Genomic DNA, 17,500 nt, shown 5'->3' with positions numbered 1-17,500 from the left:
AACTGCAGAAAGCCACTACCGCCAGTAGCACCACCAACAATACATGCTACCGCCAAAATCGTTTGTATGATTTTATAAAAGTACATAAAAGTCTAAATTGAATACACCCATACTTTTATAAATATCCTAATTGAATACCTTGGATTTTTAAAGTCTAAATTGAATACATAATTTTATTTTAAAAAAAATAACCCCATATATTAATAAAACCTCCCCCCTATAAAAAGGTGGGCTATACTAAAAATGCTCACACAAATTCATTCCATAAATCACATTCTCTGGGTAATTCCTTCTGCCTGTAAGTTCATTCAATTGAAATTTGGGTTAATCATTTTATTAGTCCTTAAATTTAGACCCGATTTGCATTTGAGTCCAAAATGGTTCTTATGGTCCTTGAACTTTAGTTTCGTTAAGACAAATGGTCTTGCCATCAATTTTGTTAACTTTTCTGTTAAATGCAGGGGGCAAAATGGTATTTTTGTATCAAAATTAATTAAAATATGATTAAAAAAACTATAAAATTAAAATTAAACTCTCTCTCCCTCTATCCCGATTTCTACTCTCCCAAAATTTGAATTTTTTTTTTTGTTAATTTTTTATTTGATTTTCTTTTATTGTTATTTTTTTTCTTTTATTGTTATTTTAAAGATATGATTTTTTTATTATTTTTTTTTATTTTTATATAAAATTACCATTTGCCCCTAAATTTAACAGGAAAAGTTAACTTGACGAAAGGACCATTTGTCCAAACGAAACTAAAGTTAAAGGACCATGAGAACCATTTTGAAAATTAAAATACTCAAATGCAAATCAAGTTTAAATTCAGGAATCAATAAAACGATTAACCCTTGAAGTTTCAATAGCATAACATCTGGCATAACCTTTTGTAGACCTCAAGATGAAACTTGGTGAAAATTTAACTTGCCTACATGAATGAGCAAATTTGGAAACTGATCTCTAACTGCAGGATTTGATTTCATTCAAAGATGAGGCCTCCCATGAATAAACAGATGAGATAATAAAAAAAAATTGACCTGGCATATACATGCAGAGCATGAAAGATTAAAACTGCCACAGCTTCTTATATATAAAATTATGGCTTTGTCAAACTGCAGCAGATGATACAAATTGCACCTTAGTAAAGCAACTCATATGCACAAGTGTAACGAATAAAATGCAGAATGGACTTACAAGATACATTAATCAGGATATGGTCATTAAAGAAAAAATATATATATAGTTAAAAAATTAAGTTGAAAATAATTCCCCCTTTCTTTTTTCACTTCTACCATGCCAAGGTCACCTTGGACCAGATAATTCAACTGCATGCAAATTTTCTGTTGAGTCAACAATCCAATCAGAATTTGGGTGAGGAGCTAACTCCACTTCCTGGCGGAGTACTTCGACCTTTTGCCACTCATCCCATCGCTCTGCTAAGCCATCACCTTCTAGCATTCTCACCACTTCTGACATCTTAGGCCGGTCCATTGGAGAACCTTGTGTGCAGAGCAGTGCAACTTGAATTAGCTGCTCTACCTCAGCTTCTACATAATTGTTCTGGAGATCAGGATCAACCAGCATTTCTAGCTTTTTCTCTTTGAGTAGTCCTTTCACCTGGAAAAGCACTCAGATGTATGAGATCTTGTAGACATTTCATATCTCAGTTTCCTAACAATCCAGAGAAACCCCAAGCACTAGATTGTTGATCATTGCTCTCTTAAATCTAAAGACAGGAGTTAAACAAGACAAGTATCTACATAGGGGAAAAACAACCAAATATCACAGCAGCAACCAAATATCAGAGATTCTCTATACAAGATGTCCCATCTTTAAGATAAGATGTGTTGAGAAAACCTCACTTGTACTCTATTTTATTCAACTTTGATCCCATTTATTGACGTCACATATGTTTACACACACAAAAAAAATATGAGGAAAACAATCCAAACTGCAGTTCTCAAGAGTTTCTTGACTTCATCCAAATATATAATGAGGGCAAGACGAATAAACAATTTTTTTGCTCTAGCAAAGCTTCAGGTCCGGGAACGTAAAATATATATACATGTAAAAAGGTGATTACGAGAGAGGGGGAAAGGGAACCTACCCAGAAAGCATTAAAAAAATCCCAACAGAATCTTCACCTAGTAATTCACATTTGTGTTGTCTCAACATCTATATTTTGTTGGTTATACAGAAGCAAAGTTGATAAGCATTCCTACCCTACCTCAGAAGGTTGATACTCTCAATAACCCTGACCTTCATTCTAAGGTTGGATATCAAAATCAAGAAAGAGCTATTGGTTTCTAGGGATTACTTCAGGGATACAACATAGAGAGTAAAAAAGGTACAACGCGACTTCACAGCTACAGTCCAAGAGATTGTTCACTGGCGGCATTAACTAATAAAAAATAATGACAGAAGTAAAACAAATCCATGAACATGAATAATAATGGAACAGATGCATACCCAATCAAGCAACATGACATCATCATCATTGGCAAGCCGAGCAAGATCAAAAGCCCTCTGACCAGTAATAAGCTCCAGAAGCATAATGCCGTAACCGAAAACATCAGTTTTCTCAGAAGACTTCCCAGTAGACAGGTACTCTGGAGCTATATGACCAATTGTGCCACGTACGGCAGTAGTGACGTGGGTGTCTTTGTAGTCCATAAGTTTAGCCAACCCAAAGTCTCCAACCACAGCCTCAAACTCCTCATCCAGCAAAATGTTTGCAGCTTTCACATCACGGTGGATAATCTTCGGGTCACAATGATCGTGCAAATAAGAAAGACCCCTTGCAGATCCCAATGCAATTCGCTTCCGAGTTGGCCAATCAAGAGGTGGTTGGGATGGTGGGCGTTCTAGAAAAAAAAACATAAATTAAGGCATGAATAAAGGATTGGACACAGAAAATTCATTCCTTTTGTAAATTTGCAACGTTGAACATATCATGGAAGAAATGTACACTAAGGAAGCTATAAGGAAATAGCAAACAGGATTAGACCTTGAAAGCACAAATTGAATGAGATAAAGTAAGCTTCTGAAGCAATAAAGTATCATCCTGAAAGTGTATCAAAATGTGTTGAAGCTCTACCTCTTAAACATGAGGCAACACTGCCATTAGCCATATAAGGATAAACAAGTAATCGCTCAGTTGGTGTCATACAGAACCCACGTAACCGAAGAAGATTTCGATGCACGGCCATGCTGATCATCTCTACTTCTGTTTGAAACTGCAACTCCCCACCAGGGGTGCGCTCTTCTTTCAGTCTTTTCACAGCGACCAGTGAACCATCTGCTAGTCGCCCTTTATAGACCTTACCAAACCCACCTCTCCCCAGAATGTTTTTGTTGCTAAAACTATCTGTTGCAACTTGTAATTCTCGCAAAGAAAACCTCTTAAGCTGCCCAAGATGTACTTCAGGATCCTCCTCAGCTACAAAGAGATATAGATAATATTTTAAACAAACAATTACGCTGAAACTGACCCATATTTAAGTTGAATTACTAACCAGGTACATCAAAGAAAAATTCTTGCGGCTTTCTCCGTCGCCACCATGCAAATGCAATTGCAGGGGCAGCAAATAGTAAAGCAGCACCAGCAGCAACTCCACCAGCGATAGCCCCAGTGGCACTATTCCCTCCTGTATTATGAAGAAAATAAAGATTAGATACTACATACTCAAAGCTTTAAAGCCAATGAAAAGTACACTTGCCAACACTTCAACTTTCTTTTTCTTTTTCTTTTTCTGACAAGAAACATAATTTCATTATAGCTAAATACAACCACAAAGACTGCAAAACAAAGCTAGGCAATAAAGATACATGGCAGCAGACCTAAAAAAACCTAGTATACAGCAGAATTCCAATAATACAATAAAGGTTGAAAAGAACTATCCTAAATTCTGAAGATACCAACGCCCAAAGAGAACCCCAAAAACGAACTCTATCGCATAGAAGATCCACCTGCTCATCCCTTTCTCCCTGAAAAATTCTTCTATTCCTCTCTATCCATACCACCCAAAAGATTGTCATGACAGCACATCTCCCAAACACCATGCCCATCAAAAACTTGGAAGTGCACCAACAAAAACTTGCCAACAGTTCATCAAAATTAAATTTCAGAAGGATAATGCAGTTCATTCATATTCTGGAAGAGTGAAACTACAAAACCCGAACTAAAATGAAGAAACCTGCCTACCAAATTTAACACATATTTGCCTTTGCAGATAAAGGATGCAATAAAGCTCACTGTAGTTCACTATTGAGTAGTAACCAGGGAAGAATAGCGAGAGGAAGAAAAAAAAAAAAAAAAAAAGGTACAGCAAAAGAATAAGAAAAGACTGTCCGTATTGGCCGAGTAATCAATAAAAGTAGAATAAAAGTACAACTACTACATAAATAACACTTCCCAAAGACAATAGAGAAGCAATGAACTTAAGTATCATAACCAAGATGTGAAATCATAGGAGTCCAGGACCATGGAGGAAGATGTGCTATATATAACCATCACCTAAAACCCTGGAGGTTTAATAGAAATAAGAAGATCAATCACCTGGTGTTGAAATGGGGGGTGGTGGGACAAAAGGTGGGGGAGGTGAAAATGGAGGAGATCCTGGGCAGGGGCGACCAGTTACTGGGCCACATAGATTCAAGTTGTTAGCAAAACTGCAAACGACAGAGAACACCTCAGCATATCACCAACATCAGAGTCAGAAAATGCAAGATAATTTCAACATTAAGAAGAAACCTTATGGGAGTGAATAAAGAGAAGGAGCCATTGTCCGGAACTTCTCCAGAGAGGTGATTATTTGACAGATCCCTACATTTAGAAATACAACGTCAGAGCATATAATTCTTGCAATGAACAAATACCACACATGAGACATGAGCGTGAGAGAGAGAGAGAGAGAGAGAGAGAGAGAGAGAGAGATTGAAATCAAAATTTGCACTCACAGTACTTGAAGTGAGGAGATATTAGTCAATGACATAGGGATCGGACCCACCAAGCTGTTGTTGTTAAGTCGGCTATCCTTACAGAAAAGTTTTCAAGAAAATAGATGTTAACATCAACAATCAATCAAATAATATTACTCATTTGAATCATTAGAAAACAACAATATTATAGACTATTTATGCTAGTCTGTTAGAAAGGCACGAGCAAAATGTTTTATACATATTTGTTCTTTGGAATGAAATGTTTGACACGTGTGTAATATAATTACAATGATATTATAAAGCCACTTGATTTTATATATGTGTGTCATGTTGACAACACAAAAATACTGAACTTAGTCTCCTTTGTGCCATCAACATTGCTGTGGTTTTGGAAGTTCAAGGAGGACAACCTATATTTTATTGATGTTACTTTTATATCAAATACGTGTACAGGCTTCTACAATTACAGAGCTTAGTGAATGGAACTTTTACTTTATGAATATAATATGTAGCGTTTCAAATCCTTTACAATCTTAAACATGGAGCAGCAAATTTCTTATATGTTTGTTACACACTTGATAGTCAAAGTACTATGACATATATTCTTTTACTTTCTTCCATTTCCCAAAATCAAAAAATATGGTAAAGTCATAAAATAAATTTGTGTTTTTCTATGCAAATAAATACTTCTTTCAATCTTGTTTTCTTTCCTCTTAGTCTCAGTAGTTCATGAATATATGCTCTCTTTGTTAGGCCCTCAGGTTTTAGAAAACTAGCCAAATATCACGGGCATGTGTGTCTAGAATGTGGACATTAAAGAAACAAGGTAAAAGACAAGTATACCCACAGGAATCGCAGTTTTGACAGCTTGCCCAAGGTGTCTGGGATTAGACCCGCAAAACTATTCAAATAAAGATCCAAGCTCACCAAGCTGGTTAGGTTCCCCAGTTCACTAGGAATTGGTCCACTTATGTTATTACTGTAGAGTTCCCTGTCATTTAAGGGGGAAAAAAATTTAATACATAGCTCTGGAAAAGTTTGCAATAATATCAGATGACTCGGGGAAAATCATAAGACACTGGTAGATCTCATTTTCAGAAAACAAATCAGCATGGACATATTTAACATCAAAACTTTAAGTTACCACACTTTTTGGGAAAATCTAGTTTATGACCTGAAAGCATGTATGTCTAAGTAAAGATAACAGTGTAGATAATATTCATAAGTGAATTCCTGATAATTTGATATGCACCAAACACTTTATTTAGGATTTGGGCGTGCAAAAGGTGTCATTACAATATGTTTTTCCAAAAGAATATCTCGGCGAATGGCCAAAACATGAACATGCCAGATGAAACATATGGTTCAAAAATGATTTCCACTGTTGGGCATAAATAAAAGTGTTCAAAACTTTTCCATTGTAACAATTTAACAATTTTTTTTCATTCAGCTTCTGATAGACTATTTGGGTTCTGGACCAGAAGCAACCAAAAAAGCCAGTTAACATATTTCAGGAACACTGAACGAAAGTCAGATGACATTTTGAGAACATTCCCACAAATACATATGATACACTTAAAAATTGTGAACTGAAAAAAACTTGACTAACATTCAAGGAAAAATCTCTACAATGAGCCACATCTCATTGTTCACAAATGGTGTTCTACCAGACCTGTGGCTACATATAACTTCCAAAGCTTGACATACAACACCATAAACAGAGAACCTTCTTACAGAAGATTGCTACAAAAAGTAGTCTCTCAACAAAATTCCAATCAATAAGTAGATTACGTTTAGGGTTGATCTATACTGATTCCAACTTGATTAAAGAAGGTCATATATATATTTATCCATTCATGCAATCTAAACCCTAAACCCTAAAGTAGGCCGCAACCCACCACCTACCTCATAGACAAAACAGTCTGCCACTTGCCACTAATACTTCTTGTATTTCATAACCTTATGTCCTTTCCTTCAACTAGATACCAGTATTTCTAAGTTCCAACAAAACCGGCAAAATAGATACACAGTGTACACTAAGTTCTTTAAACCTATCCACGTGCTTTAGTTACATTATACGAACTAATTGTTTCTTCCAGGAATTTAATGTATCTGCCATCATATTCCTCATATTATCCTACCTCAAATGTTGTTTTCTAACATACCACAATGTTAATGTTCATAGTATTTGTGTTTCAGTTAAGTATCCCACACCAACCTGATATTACTCACTTGAGCCATAGCCTAGGCAATGCCTTGGTACTAAGCTGCTAAATATATTTATTTCATATGCATAACAATCAAATGACTATGCATGAAATAAAAAATAAAATAAAAAAGCAACCAGAGTAACTCCATTAGGACTAACAACACTTAGAAAAGAATGATAGCCAACAGCATAGAATCGAAGCACAAAGTAACTTACAAATATTGTAAATTCTTAAGAAGGCCGAGCTGTGGAACAAGTTGACCCGACAAGAGTGCATTTCCAAGGTCACTGGAATTAAACACAAAACAAAGCATTGTCAATTGAATTCTTCCCGAGAGGAGTAATACAAGAGCATTTTCTTTGTAGATGTCAGAGAGACAACATACACTCTTATGACGCTATTTTCATTGTTGCATGTGACATGAAACCATGTACAAGGGTTGACAAGGGTAGGATCCCAACTTTGCAGGACATTGTTAGGGTCCTCCAAATTGGTCCTTAGACTATGCAAAGCATCACCTGTTTGGGGAAAAAAAGGAAAAGCCATTAGTTGCTTGCTATATAAACGATTAACACACTTGACATAGCATATCAGACAACGATGTTTGAATTTTGCAAAGCATGCTTCCCTAGAATTTCCAGAAACAGATACAAAACCATTATGCAGGAAGGCCAGATTGCATGAGAACTTAAATCAGCACATATGATGCTTAAAAGGTCATAGACCATTGAGCTTAAAAACCATTGTGCTTTTGCGTTTGAGGAATTTGGCAGACTTGATTTACAAATAAAATAAAATAAAGCCCATCAATCTCGTGCTTGCACAATTGTTCACAAGCAGAAACAAATGGTGGATGTCAGGTTTTCAATCATAAAGTTCTGAGGGTTCACTTCCTTGACTATAGTAGAGATGATTTTAAAATAAGAAGGCCAATAGAAAGAAACTATTACCCTCAAAGTCTTATTGACTCATAACTTTTGACAAATAAATAGAGGTCTATCCAACCAACACACATCATAAAGTCATATTCAGAGAACCAAATAATAGCACTTAATATCAAGTACCGGTTGAGTTATAGCAACCAAAACACCAACAGAAGCCATAAAATTGTATAATTCATCATAGCTTTGTCACACCAAAGTTCAGCTTCCATTTCATTAAATTTAAGAGCTTTGTAAACAAATCAAAAACATAAAAAACTCCAATATTCAAGATTCATAAATGTCTTTCAATACTCAGTACAAGGTAAGTAAGTTTAAATGAGCATACTATATTCCATTAACCCATAAATCTTTACAACAAAAGTTAACAGAACCCCATTTCCAGAAATTCATGAAACCAGTAAACAAAAATATAATTTTCAAAAAAGACAAAAAAGAGAGCGAAAGGAAAAGGAAAGGAGAATGAAGAAACAAAAATCAACCAAAGTGAGCTAGCTCAACAAAGCAAACAACAGCATACCTTCCATATTAGCAAGCACCATTGTCATCCATAGTGGATGAGCCACTAAGATCAACCAGAGACAAAGTGAATTCCCTACCTTGCTCTCCATCTCACTTGCTTTTTTCAAGTCTCAGATCCAAATGGTATCTTACACCCAAACACACCATCACAGAAAACCCACAACCACCCCCCAAAACCCAACTCAGATTACCAAAATCCCAGCTCAGAAATCTCACCCTAACAAACCCACCATTACCCACTTTCCAAAATCCAAAATTTCACCCACTCAACCAAAACCAAAATCAAAAATGGTTTTTTTTTTATAAATAAGAAAGCCTGATCTCACCAGCTAAAAGAACACATTTAAAAAAAACACCTACAAATTTTCAACCATTTTATTCTCTTTCTCTGCTCCCCTTTTCGCCAAACTTACCCTTTTGCTCTTCCTCACTTTCTCTCTCTGTGTCTGAGCATTTGCGTGGGATTCTTAATAGTTATATCTCTTGCAGTTTTTAATTTTTTTTTAATTTTTTTAATTTTCGCTTTTTTCGAGTGAGGCGTGCGCGCACAGAGAGAGAAGAGTGAGAGAGTGGAGTGAGAGTGCAAAAAGAAGAGAGAGAGGTGCCCGAACGGTGCTGACCGCTGCCCGGACGCAGTCAAAACGCCTTGGCGCTACAACGTGGAAAGGGACGTGACTCTGGGCAGCCCCGTTTTCAGTCAAATCCTGGGCTTGAGTACGTGGGGGCCCACACCATTAGACACCTCAGATTCGGTCCAACTTCTTCCCCTTCCACTTTATATTTTAATTAAACAATTAAATAACTTAATAATTGTTTATTCTATTTTATATAAAAATTAATGAACAATAATAATAATTAAAAAATCCAAACTACAACATCCAGCATTCCGTTTTGTGGGTCCCAATCTTGGAGTCTCCTGATAATGAAGCCAAGTAGTAAAGTAGTTTACAAACATAATTTTATTTGATTACGACACTGCCTTTTATTTTTATTTTTATTTTCTTCTGGATTTTAGTTTTCTGTACACTTTTGTATTGTGTGTATGCACATTGGATTTATTATGCTCTACGCCTCTTTGTGCAAAAAGCAGTGGCTCTCTTGATTTTAACATACCAAAGATAAAAGTATAAATTGGCTTTCAACGATAAAACAAATAGTATGAGGAAAATAAGACAGTCAAACGAATTGCATGCGAAACATATTCTTTCTCATTGGTTTTGCTCACTTTTGACCATGTTTATCCCAAAAGTATTGCTTTAGAAATAATTAAGCAGGATAAAACTTTAGCTCATAGTCCACTCACATAGGCTTTGTTTGGTGGGTAAGATAAGTAGAAGGATTGGATTAGCTTAATTCAATACTATGTTTGGTGCTAAAAGAATGGATGCAGATTGGATAAAAGATAATCCCACTGTAATCTCGTTATGTGCATTTTTGTAAGATGACTTATCATACTAAGAAAGTGGGATACATAATCCACTCCTCCAACCCCTTGACTTTGAACTCAATATCGGGAGCTGCAAAACAAACCCGGGGCACTAGTGCTAATGAAAGATACTTATCATTTCCAATCCAATGTAATCTATTGTAATCTAATCCTACCTCTTAATCCAATCCAAACCTGGTCACCAAAAATGATGAGTTTATGTTGAATGATATCGGCTTAAAAAATAGTTTTGATAGGAATGTAAAGAGATAAGGATATGAAGAAAAGATAAAAATAGTTTGGGTTGGAGTATGACTTTTAATAGAGAGAATGAATGAGTATGGGATCAACTACCTCTTAATTAATTCAATTTATGATATTAGGCCCCATTTGGTAGTCGTATTGAACTGGTTATGATAAGATTTGGAGTGTTGGACTGGGCTAGCTTAGGTTGTGCTAGACTTTAATAAGTTGTTTGCACATTTAAGTTGGGCAGACTGCACTGGACTTAAGTCAAGTTCGTAGTTTGGTACAAGTGCTGGCTGGAATGCATTGAACTTCAAAATTATTTTATATTAAAATTAATTTTAATGTTTATTAGATTTTTTTTAAAAATATCATAAATAACTAATTTTAAAAAAACATCCACACAAAATTAAAAATAAGATACATCCATAAAAATTGTCCAAAACTTCACAAAATTAATAATAAATACATACTTCAAATGATCACCAAATACTTATGTTGATGTTGAAAAATAAGGAAACAGGTGAAGAACCAATAAGGTATTTGTGGAATTTGGTAAGATGTTGAAAAAAAGGACATAGGTGAACAACCAAAAATGTGTTTGTGGAATTCAAACTTCTCTTCACATTAAACTTGAATACTGAATACAACTTAAATAGCAAATTAACAAAGCAACTAAGCTAAATAATAGAAACAACTACTGCACAATTAAACGATGACATGTAGTCACTAACCATGACATCTTGGACTCTCCTATTAACTAGCAACTAAACAACCAAGTCCCTAAAGAATAGGACTTCCATAACTTAACCAGATAAACATAAACATAATAAATAGAATAATAAATATTCTTAACAACCTCCCTTAAAGTGTTCTGCAGACAATCAGTTTAAAGGTAAAACTTCAATTCTTCAACCTTCAGGGGCAACGAGCAACATCCTTCGAAGAACTAACTCCCAATATATTTCTCAATTTCACGTACACAAGTGGCAACTTGAGACGCTTGGTAAAAATATCAACAATTTGGTCCTCACTTTTACAATAAATCAGATCAATAACATCATCCTTAGGACATACTTCATATGATGATTTCACATTCATATGAAACCTGTCCAAAACTTCTTGAACATACTTCTTTTGTGAGATTAAAATTCCAGCAGTGGATTGATTCACTTCAATGCCCAAAAATTAGTGCATTAACCCAAGATTTGACATGTCAAACTCAGTCATCATGGAATTTTTAAACTGATCAAACATAGCCTTATCACTCTCTGTGTAGATCAAATCATCAACATATAAACATACAATAAGAATCTTTTTATTTTTTCCAACTTTAATATAGAGAGTATGTTCATATGAACACTTGTGAAAGCCTTGGTTAGCAAAGTAAGCATCTATGCGGTTGTACTAAGCTCTAAGTGCTTGTTTCAGCCCATAGAGTGATTAGTTCAATCTATATACCTTTTTCTCCTTCCAATGTTGCATGTATCCAGGAGGTTGCTCAACATAAACCTCTTCTTCCAACTCCCTATGCAAAAATGCTGACTTTACATCCAATTGAAAAATTAGCCACGAGTTTTAAGCAGCCATGGAAAGAACAGGGCGAATTGTATCCATCCTTGCAACTGGTGCAAACACCTCCTTGTAGTCAACACCAAACTCATGCTTGTAGCCCTTTGCTACCAAATGAGCCGTGTGCTTGTTTATCTCACCCTTTTCATTTAGCTTGGTTTTAAAAACCCATTTCACTTCAATCTTTTTCTGCCTATTTTGAAGGTCTATCAGAACCCATGTTTCATTTTTCTAAATGGCCCTGATTTCTGCGTCCATGGCCTTTTGCCACTTTGGTTCCTTCACAGCTTCTTGAAAACTTATTGGATCATAATACGAAAACAAGGCAAAATGTGCAATCATGTCATCGTCATCATCAGATTGAACAACACCACTGACCTCATAGTCTATTATCCATGTTGGCCTCTTCCTCAAGCGTCGGGACCATAGGCTAGATGCCTCGCCTTGATGATTTTCGCTGGAATTAATTGACAGTTGTTGTTGTTGAGCTACTTGTTGTTGTTGGGCTAGTTGTTGCAGTTGCATGTTTGATTGGTCATGATGTATGTATGACGGGTCAACCTTCTTTTCTTCTTCTTCATAAAAAATTACAGGAATGAGTTGTTGCTATGAGAAACTTTCAATCCAATTCCACGTGTTTTCCTTATCAAAAATTACATCTCGGTTGATGACAATCTTCTTGGTGATTGGATTGAATAACCTATAGGATTTGGAATGGCCACTTATGCCAAGAAAAACACATTTTTCGCCATTGGCATCAAATTTCTTCCTCTTCTCATTAGGTACATATGCATATGCAATGCAATCAAAAATTTTGAAGTGATCTACAAACGGTCTTTGTCAATTCCAAGCTTCTTTTGGTGTCATGTTTTGAACAAAAAAAATGGGACTTCTGTTCAATACATGAACACTCCAATTCACTGCTTCATGCCAGAAATTTTTTGGAACTTTCCCTTTCGCTAGCATGCTTCTCAACATATTGAGAATGGTTCTGTTTTTTTTTTTTATCTCTGACACCCCATTTTGTTGGGGTGTATAGGCTACTGTCAGTTGCCTTTGGATGCCTTGCTCATCACAAAAAACTTCAAACTCTTTTGAACAGAACTCTCCTTTATGATATGTAAGAAGTGTCTTAACGGCTCTCCCAACTTCAATTTCAACATGAACCTTGAAACTTTTAAATGCTTTAAAAGCCTCAGATTTCACATGCAAAAAATATACCAGGTTTTCCGATTAAAATCATGAATAAAAGAAATAAAGTATTTATTTTTTCCATCATGTTGGGTTAATGGGACCATATAAACCAGAGTGTATCAGCTCCAGCAGCTTCTCAGCTCTCCATGCCTTGCCTTTGGGAAATTGATCACAATGTTGTTTGCCAACAATACACTCTTCACATACTTTGGCGGGAGGAGTGACCATAGGTAGACCAGTCACCATCTGCTTATGATAAAGTGTCTTAAGCCCATTGAAATTTAAATGGCCATAACTAAAGTGCCAAAGCCATGTCAGACCAGTCACCTTGGCCACCAAACCAGATGGATATTCTTGATTTGTAACTGAAACAACCTGTTAGTTGTCACCTCAACCTGTGCAATCGCACCTCTTGCAGGATCATAAATTATGGCACCTGAAACACTGAACGTTGGCCTTGTTAGCCTTGTATAATAATCTGAATGGTAGTCACCAAAATTGTGGCACCTGAAACATTGAATGTTGGCCTTGTCATTCTGTTGACGGTTGATATTCTGTTGTTTGCGTCCTCCCCCTCTACTATGAGAGTTTGAGGATTGTTGATCATTAGACTTCTTAGCAGTTGCTCCCTTTTGTTTGTTTCCATCTCGATTTCCTTTATATCCTTGTCATCTGCCTCTGCCACGACCTCTTCCTCTTGAACCTATGGTTTTAGTATGACTAGTCATCCCAGTAGCTTGGGTTGACGCGTGCTCTTTTGTCGTGCTTCTGTTGAATTTATGTTCATAGACTAGCAAGGAGCTCTGTAGTCATGTGATTCTTTGATTGAACAAACAATATAATCAAATTTGGGTGCCAGAGAACGTAGGATCTTCTTAACAATGACTACATCTTCTATCGCTTCACCATGGATTCGCATCTTATTTGCAATCCTCATGGTTCTTGCAAAATAATCTGTCACATGCTCTCCATTTTTCATTTGAAGGGTCTCAAAATCCCTCCTCAAAGCTTGAAGCTATGCACGCTTCACTCTAGTTGAGCCTTGGAACTTCCTCTTCATTAAGTCCTAAATTTGCTTTGAAGTATCTGAGAATGGTCTCCAAAATTGCTCGATCAATGGCTTGAAACAAGTAATTTTTCACCTTCAGGTCCTTCAACTTTAGTCCATCTATCTTCTTTTGCTATGCTTGTGTCAGCTCGCCTTTTGGTTTGACAATGCATGTTCCCACTAGATCCCAATATTTCTTGGATCTCAGAAAATTCTCCATGAGCATGCTCTAATGATCGTAATGACCATCAAAACAAGGGATTGCTAGTTGCACAAAATTCTCAGGTTCTCTATCAGACATCTTTGACACTTGCTAGGGCAAGAAACGCTGATGCTACTCTTTGATAATTTATACGTCAAGCCCAGTGGGGGTTCTGATACCAGATTATGCAAAATAAGGAAACAAGTGAAGAACCAAGAACATATTTGTAGAATTCAAACTTCTCTTCACATTAAACTTGAATACTAAATACAACTTAAAGAGCAAACTAACAAAGCAACTAGCTAAATAATATGAACAACTACTGCACGACTAAACCATGACTCCATGACATCTTGGACTCTCATATTAACTAGCAACTAAACAACCAAGTCCCCAAAGAATAGGACTTCCACAACTTAACCAGATAAACATAAACATAATAAATAGAATAATAAATATTCTTAACATGTTGCTCTATTTGACATCCAGTCATTAAACATCTCAATAGTCAAATTATTCCTACATGTAGGCCATTAATCTGATGCGACAAGGGTATCAATATTGCCATGATCTACATTGTTCTCATTGAGGGGATCATAATAGATTTCTTGCTCCTGTTTCTCTAATTCTATTGCAACTAGAGTTGTCACAATCTTCCTCTTTTTCTTTCAATCCATGTCTAGACATAAAAAGTATTTAGAGAACATTAAAAACAAAAACCAACTGGGTCTAGCCCAGTGAAAAATGGCCTTAACACTACTACAAAAAAGCAAAAAGACGACGGTAAATCACCGTCGTGTATTCGATTTTTCAATGGTCGTGGAATCTACCGTCATCTTTTCCCTCATATACCACGACGCTAAATCACCGTCGTTGTTAAAATATACAACGTCATCAACAAATACAAAACGACGTCTTTGTACTGCAAAAAGATCTAAAAAAGCAGTCGAGGATGAGAATAGACGACCAACTCTCTAAAAAAACCGTCGTTAAAAAGGAAAAATATGACACATATTAAGAGAACAAGGCCGCAAGATAGACATACAACGACGGAAATAAAAAAACGACGCCGTTAAATATCATTTTCACGACAATAAAAAATTTGACGTCTTTAAATACATTAGAAGAGGACGTTATTGATACCTACTACGTTGCATATATAAAAACAGCCGTCGTAAAATTAATTTTCCACTTCGATTTTTCGATAAAAGATGACGTGGAAATAGTTGTCAGTGTCATTATTTACGACGTATGTATTTATTGAGTAGACGTTGAAAAACGAAACAACGTCGGTTACAAATATATGAGAGTCGTATTACAAAATTTATACGTCATATTTTCAGAAACAAACAACGACGATAAATATTAGACGTTGTTAAATAAAACAACGTTGGAAAACAATAAAAACAGACGTGTTTAGTCTGCTAAAGTTCTAGAAAATAGTCGAGGATGAGAATAGACGACCAACTCAAACAAATCACCGTCGTTAAAAAGGAAAAATATGACACATGTTAAAAGAACAAGGCCGCAAGATATACATACAACGACGACAACTAAAATACTACGCCGTTAAATATAATTTACACGACAAGAAAAAATATGACGTCTTTAAATACATGAGAAGACGACGTTATTGAAATATACTACGTCTCTTATTTACAAACAACCGTCGTGAAATAAATTTTCCACTTCGATTTTTCTAAAAAAGATGACGTGGAAATAGTTGTCAGTGTCATTATTTACGACGTATGTATTTATACAGTTGACGTTGAAATGCGAAACAACGTCGGTGGCATTTATATAGTCGACGTTGTATTTATATCTATCATCATTACTCACGACGCACTTAATAATATAGACGACGTTGAACTTCTAAACAACGTCGGTTCCAAATAAATGAGAGCCGTATTACAGAACATATAGACGGCGTTGATTATGATGAGAGCCGTATTACAAATAACGTCGTTTAATTGTTATTAGACGGCGGTTATAATGAATTTCCGTCGGAATTCATTTCGTTCCTCTTCGTTTATAAAAGAACTTGCGACGTGGAAAATGTATGATGACGTCGTATTTTTTAACGTTCAGATTATATATCTCGTTTTTTAGACGTCGGTATTATGGGATTGGAGTCGTGTTATTTTGAATTACATGGCGGTTCTTAATCCTTCCCCGACGTGATATCCTGAATAATTGCTTCACAATAGCGTCGTGGTTCTTCATTGTTACATTGCTTTAAGACGTCGGTAAATATGCTGAATAACTGGTTCACAATAACGTCGTGTTTTATTTGAACGTAGAAAGTGAAGAAATCACATTACAATATATTACAAAATTAATGTCATACACTGCCAATTACATAAGCATCATTCAATCCATATATCTTCACACCCATCTCGAATATTTTGACCGCCTAACTCACCCACCAGTTCATCAAATGTGTCAACATTTGGCATCCCTCTAGTAAATGGCTCACACTCAATTATCACATCACCTAAGACTTCATCACCAATAACATCATTATATTCTCTATTAGGCATTGATAACACTACCGACCAACCACGATGCATCGGGTCGTCAACAAAAAATATTTGTTTGACTTGAGAAGCCAAAACAAATTGGTCATTCCTATGTCCAATTTTACTCAAATCTACAAGGGTAAATCCAAGTTCGTCGACTACAAGACCAGAACTATCTATCCAATCACACCTAAAGACTGGGATTGTAAACTTTTGGTAGTCAAGGTCCCAAATTTCTTGAATGACACCATAGAAACCCATATTTGAGAGAATTGGGTTTTTATCCTTGGCACTAGCAACTTGCATGGTATGTGCAAGTAAATAAACTCCACTATTTTGAGTTGTCCGCACATCATCTTGTGCCTTGATATTGAATTTAATACCTTTAATAAGATAGCTCCTATATAATGGCACTGACATGTTTGGACCAGCTGCTAGCCACCTTAAATTTTCTGATACGCCATGATTGTCTTCCTCAAGTTCACTTTGAACCTGCAAATTAATCATATCTTAATTCAATCTAACATATAAATAAGAAGAAAATTAAAAGAGAAATATGTTATTCAACAATATATACCTTGAAGCGTAGCCATTGAATGAAAGTGCTATTGTGCTTATCCTGCAGCCACTTTGTTCTCTTTCTAAATTTTGGATAAGCAGTCTTGATGTGAATCATATGTTG

At 35.8% G+C, this 17,500-nt stretch overlaps 1 protein-coding gene across 1 annotated transcript; it reads right to left on the bottom strand.

Annotated features, from left to right (window-relative positions):
- On the bottom strand, nucleotides 1,056–9,371 carry LOC18767636 (somatic embryogenesis receptor kinase 2). Its single transcript, XM_007201672.2, has 11 exons — nucleotides 8,610–9,371; nucleotides 7,534–7,666; nucleotides 7,364–7,435; nucleotides 5,786–5,929; nucleotides 4,957–5,028; nucleotides 4,751–4,822; nucleotides 4,556–4,668; nucleotides 3,513–3,644; nucleotides 3,095–3,436; nucleotides 2,467–2,861; nucleotides 1,056–1,614 (listed from the first exon to the last, which is right to left on the bottom strand). The coding sequence occupies exons 1-11, from the start codon at nucleotides 8,698–8,700 to the stop codon at nucleotides 1,300–1,302; spliced, it is 1,881 nt and encodes a 626-aa protein (XP_007201734.1). The 5' UTR covers nucleotides 8,701–9,371; the 3' UTR covers nucleotides 1,056–1,299.

Source organism: Prunus persica, chromosome G8 (assembly GCF_000346465.2).
Source record: "Prunus persica cultivar Lovell chromosome G8, Prunus_persica_NCBIv2, whole genome shotgun sequence".
Classification (NCBI taxonomy): Eukaryota; Viridiplantae; Streptophyta; class Magnoliopsida; order Rosales; family Rosaceae; genus Prunus; species Prunus persica.
This window is presented reverse-complemented; position numbering and strand designations above follow the sequence as displayed.

Coding starts and splice junctions, on each gene's coding strand:
- LOC18767636 (XM_007201672.2), bottom strand. CDS start 8,700: ATGGAGAGCAAGGTAGGGAATTCACTTTGTCTCTGGTTGATCTTAGTG. Junction 7,667..8,609: donor GGTGCTTGCTAATATGGAAG/GTATGCTGTTGT, acceptor TTCCCCAAACAG/GTGATGCTTTGCATAGTCTA. Junction 5,029..5,785: donor CTGTCAAAACTGCGATTCCT/GTGGGTATACTT, acceptor CTGTAAGGATAG/CCGACTTAACAACAACAGCT.